A 5,207-nucleotide genomic window follows, 5' to 3' on the forward strand; every position below is an offset into this window, starting at 1 on the left:
GAAGCGCTGGCCTGCATTATGTGAGCCTACTCAGGTAAGTTTTTTCCCCTTATATTGTATATTTAAAGCCATTATTGCTTGGTAGCCAATTTTTATTGGTTGATTTTCCCCACCCTTAAGCAAGCAATGACATTCTTAATTTTGTATGGTTTACAGATAAATGAAGAATTCAAGAGAATAACAACCGTCAACCTTGAATCTACCTTTATGGCTAAACTTGACCATTGCACTCCGAAACTGATGGACTTAGTCTCATCAAGGGGAGGAGCTACAGGAGTGAGAATCAGGCAGATCAAGGACATGCTTCTTGAGGTGGGATGATTATTTTGACTTGTCTTTGAAATGAAAGTTGTTGACAGTCATCCATTCAGATTATATTAAACTACTTCTCTTGATTCTTTTCCCCCTTTCTCTCAAATAGCACAATACAATTGAAATGCGCAGAGAAGTAGCCATCCGCTGCCTTGTTGTTTACCTCGGAGAGAAGGAAGAGGACCTTTTCAAGGATTTTGGTGTAAGTCATCCAACATCATGAAAGAAAATTAAAGCCCACACTGTATAGAAACCTGCTCCTGCACTGATTATTTACTTAAATGCAAATTACATTGCGTTTTACACAGTAAACTGGCATGATGAATAAGTTGCAGGCATCGACCCGTAAGACTGAACATGTATGTTCTGTATGGCATATATCGCAAAGCAAAATGCCTTTTGCTTTGCCATATTTGGTTCTTATTCTCCCCCGCATGATAATTTCATGGATTAATATCATGTTGAGAAATTGAAAACATATTTTAGTTAAGCACACCAGTTTGATCATAGAAAAATCTGTTTTGAGTAAAGAAAAACAGCCATGCATTATCACTATCATGTGTGTATGATTGTAAGGGTAAAAATTTAAATATGTAATGGCTCCACTGATTAATTGAATTCACTAAAATGAATAAAAAGTCAGCAGTAATCATTTATTTCATTATCTCTGACAAGCTAACCTATTTTTAAAATTTCTTTACAAGGATACAGAAAAGTTTGAGACGGGCCTTGATGGGCAAGTGATGAAAATTGCCATTATCGGTGACCGGTCTGCCCAAGGATCTGACCACAAGACAGCAATCATTGTGGTTGAGGGAACCAAAATCGTGGAGGGAAAGGATATCCCAAGATGCTGTGCTTTACTGATGGGCATAATATATGCTCTGAATCTGAGCTATCGCAAGGAACTTAAATACACTTTTGAAGTGTTTCAGAAGCTGTTTCTTGAACTTGATGGACTAAAAGCCAGCGCAAAAGTAACAAGTCTCAAGAACTGTATTTTCTGAAGATTTTACTTGTTTTAACACACTGTCAGATTTTAACCAGATTTTGTTGTTATGTAAAACAACTTTGGAAATTGATGGTGTGATTGAAAATGGAAATATGACACAAAATGTGTGATAGTGTCTCTGTCAAGTTGATTTTGAAATACTGTTTGCCCATATGTATATCTTGTATTGCCAGTTGACAAAACAAAGATATTATTAAAAGAAATACTTATTTTGGATTTAAAGAGGGATTGCTACAGTGTAAAATACAAAGAATTCTGTTATTGTGTTTTCGGAATCAATGTTAAGGGCTTACTAATGTAACTGGATATGCGGCTTATGTATAACAACTTTGGAAAGTTCCATCATTCATTACCTGGCTTTGGCTGTGATCTCAATGGAAACCTAAGTTCTGAGGGGGTCACAAATGTTTAAAATGTATCTAGATGTGTTGCTAAATCTTGTCTTAGCTGCTTTCCTCAGAAACAGTTCAGTCTTTTATAAGAATTGTGTCTTAAAAATTTTAATATCGTTTCAAATAATGTCTGCTGCAAAACCCTGTTCTTTACAGTTTTTGTAAAAAAAAAAAAAAAAAAAGACGGGGACTTTAGGAGATTAGAGGTAATTGAAAGTTGATGTTAAATGAGCACTTGCTTAGAATTTTACTGTTTGAAATATGTAAAGGACTATAAATAATTTGGCAGTGATAGCATAACTAAGGGGCTTTGCTTAATATAACAAGGCAATATGGCCAATTTTTTTCATAATTTGAGGGGGAGTTCAAATATGTTTTTCTTTTAATCCAGACTTAAATATTGTCTGTTCAAAATTACAACTATTGTTTAAAATAAAAATAAAAAAGTTAATTGCAAACAATTTTGTTGTTCAACTAATTAATTTCTTACAAGCTATGAACAAAACATGAAACTAAAGAAAACCTAATTGGAACAACTTCAATTTTTTATTTGTTGTCAACTTAAAAATGTTTGTTCAATTAGGTTCATAACACTTGAAAAATCATTTTAAATCATGTGAAAAACTTTGTTGGAACAACTTGATTTTTACAATTAATCTACTTGAAAACTTTTGTTTATAATTATGGCAATTATGTTCATAACACTTAAAAATTCCTTTGAAATAATGTAAAAAAATGAGCTAAAATATTTGATTTATTTAAATATTCAACTCAAAAATATGTGTATGTACTGCTAAATATTAAGCGAGCTGCAATTAAAAATACCTCTGATTATAAAGGGAAATCTACTTAACCTAACTCAATGTTGTATTTTGGTTGGACATAATTTCATAAGAAGTTATCACAACTCAAAAAGACTGATGCAAACTGTTGCGTTAATTTTTTTTTGTTGATCCAGAACATTAGTTTTTAGAGTGCAGAGGTGGAAATTCCTGCTCCAGAAAGTAGAAGTCCTGCCATGTTTCTGGATCTACCTGTACATCTAGAACAGGTGTTTTCACCAACAGGCTGGTTTACCTGGTAAATAAACTCTGCTCATTAAATTCAGCTTGTTTGGTGACTGGTTGGAACAGCTGCCGGACGGGACTTTTACTTTCTGGACCAGGAATTTCCACCTCTGGTTACTGAAGAGATTTTAGTTGATTTTCAGTGGAAAGTCCAAATTCTTGTTTGTCAAAACTTACAAATATGGCTTTTATTTTGCAAAAAAAAATGTCATGAAAACGCAGCTCAGGTTTCCGGAGATGATCTGAAGAAGAGAAAATCTCCAGTTGTTGATGTCAGAGGTCAGAGGAGAATGGACTGACTGGTTGGAGATGATGGAACAACAGGAAGTCCAGGTATCGAGTCTTCGGCTCAGCAGGTTTGGGACGAGACATTCTCATCATGGATCTGAAGCGACTGCGTGACGCTGCACGTTTCTTTTAAAAACATGATGGCGAATCTCAAGAGCTTGATCTTCAGACTGTTAAAAATGTTTCTCTGTCATCACTGAATCATTCATTTGAACTCATCATAAAGAGGTGCTGTATGCGAAATAAAAAAGTACATGCAGTTCCTACGTTCTTTTAGTCCTCTGCTTGAAAACTGCAGATTTTGTTAGGATGTATAAACATCAGTATATGTCTCACTGATGAAGAATAAAAGAAGATGGCACATAGCATAAATAAGAAAAAAAGTTTCAGGCTTGAATATCTGAAGCCCTTTTCTGCTCTAAACCTCCGTCTGATCTTTGTGTCGTCTCTGAACGTTATCTCTGCAACTCTGATAAGCAGAACTAAACAAAACAAAGAGGTTTTTATCAAAGACCGTATTTAGTATTCTACATAAGCATTCATCAACGTTTAATACTGAAGAGAATTGATAAAAATAAGCGAATAAAACAAATAAAGTTAAGCAAAGACAACAAATCTTTACTGTGTCGGTACTTAAAACCAGCTTCATGACTGATGATGGACTGTTTACCTTGGTCTTTGCTGCAAAATGTTTCTGTTCCAGAGGCTTCAGTTGATCCTCTAATGTGTGTCCACATATCTCCACACACACACCGTGGTTCCCGTCACGTCACATGACCGCTGCTGCACAGAAACCGAACCTACTCGCATCTTATCGCAACAGAACAAACATTCAAGTAAAAACTTCATTAACAAGAAACATTAGAAGTCGTGTTTCTATTCTTAGAAAAACCATCGTCTCTGTAAACCATGATTATTTATATTACATATGGCAGCTAGAATTTCATGTTATTAAAGATTCATTTCATCATCTTCATGATTCTATTATCAGAGCAGTTGATAGCCGCAGACATGATAAGCGTCTGCTCTCAGCCGTCCTGCTCTCTGACCTCATCCGATTGTCTGCTTCACATTTCATGCAGATTCCCTCCCAGTATCACTATCGGCCTCTTTAACAGGCCTTAAACGAGTCGTCCTGGTTTTAGCTCCATTGCATAACCACACAGTGTGAAAAGGTCGAGCAGGGCTGCGGCGCTCCTGCTGGAGGTGATTTGTTTTAGGTTAAAAAAAACAAGGAGAGTGGAAATGGATGACGGAGTCTGGACCAACCGCATTGTACGCTCGTGATAAAAGAACAGCTTCATTTACTTTCAAGGACATTTAAAACCAGGTTATTGTGGCACCTTGAGCTGAAGTTCAGCGATGCTGCATAAAAAAAGAACTCCTCGCTCAGCAACGTCTAGAAAATGTCACGCTATCAGCGAAATACAGTGGAGTCACAGTTTAAACGACTCCATACACAACAATACACTGTAGCTTTGACTGTAAGCGTCAGAATACAGCTGGCTGGTGTGACATAGCCTGTCATGGGACGTGTCATGGGACGTGTCATGGGACGTGTCATGGGACGTGTCATGTGACGTGTCATGTGACGTGCAGTGCATAATGGGAAAAGGCGACACGCAAGAAAAGCTAATGGACCATGAAAGCAACAAATAGTTACGATGGAGCGAGTGAATGAAAAGGATGTGTGTCCTTACAGATATGAACTGGACTGGAAAGCAAAGGAAAGTTATACCAGTTAAAAGGAGGGACTTGTATGAGCAGAATGACTGGATTTACTCCACAACTTCTCTCTGCTTCTAATCATAAAGTATTTAAAAACCCAGTGGAGCAGCGGGGTTAACCATGGGGAGTGCACATAGTTTAGGTTTAACATTATTTTTAAAAACCATATGTGAGAGGTCTTAAGAGCAGGAATTTACTCCACAATGCAATTTAGTCTTGTTCTATTTTCTGCTGCTACACAGATTAAGCCTTCATGTTTTTTACCTGGATTTAAATAAATGCATGATGCCAAAAGCACATCAGAACTCTTCTATTTTTCATTCATTTCATGTCACTGCATTTAATTTGTCAATGAATAACAGCATTTAAAATCAAGGTTAAAAAATTTCACACCTAAATACATAATTA

At 36.3% G+C, this 5,207-nt stretch overlaps 1 protein-coding gene across 1 annotated transcript; it reads left to right on the forward strand.

The window, feature by feature from the left end:
- Positions 1 to 207: 207 nt before the first annotated feature.
- On the forward strand, positions 208 to 1,319 carry LOC306760277 (uncharacterized protein; the record flags this gene model as incomplete). The annotated part of the gene is made up of 3 exons (XM_079246077.1): positions 208 to 312; positions 422 to 514; positions 1,017 to 1,319. The coding sequence occupies 3 exons, from the start codon at positions 208 to 210 to the stop codon at positions 1,317 to 1,319; spliced, it is 501 nt and encodes a 166-aa protein (XP_079102203.1).
- Between the last annotated feature and the right edge of the window lie 3,888 nt (positions 1,320 to 5,207).

Source organism: Telmatherina bonti, assembly GCF_933228915.1.
Source record: "Telmatherina bonti genome assembly, chromosome: 9".
Lineage (NCBI taxonomy): Eukaryota > Metazoa > Chordata > Actinopteri > Atheriniformes > Telmatherinidae > Telmatherina > Telmatherina bonti.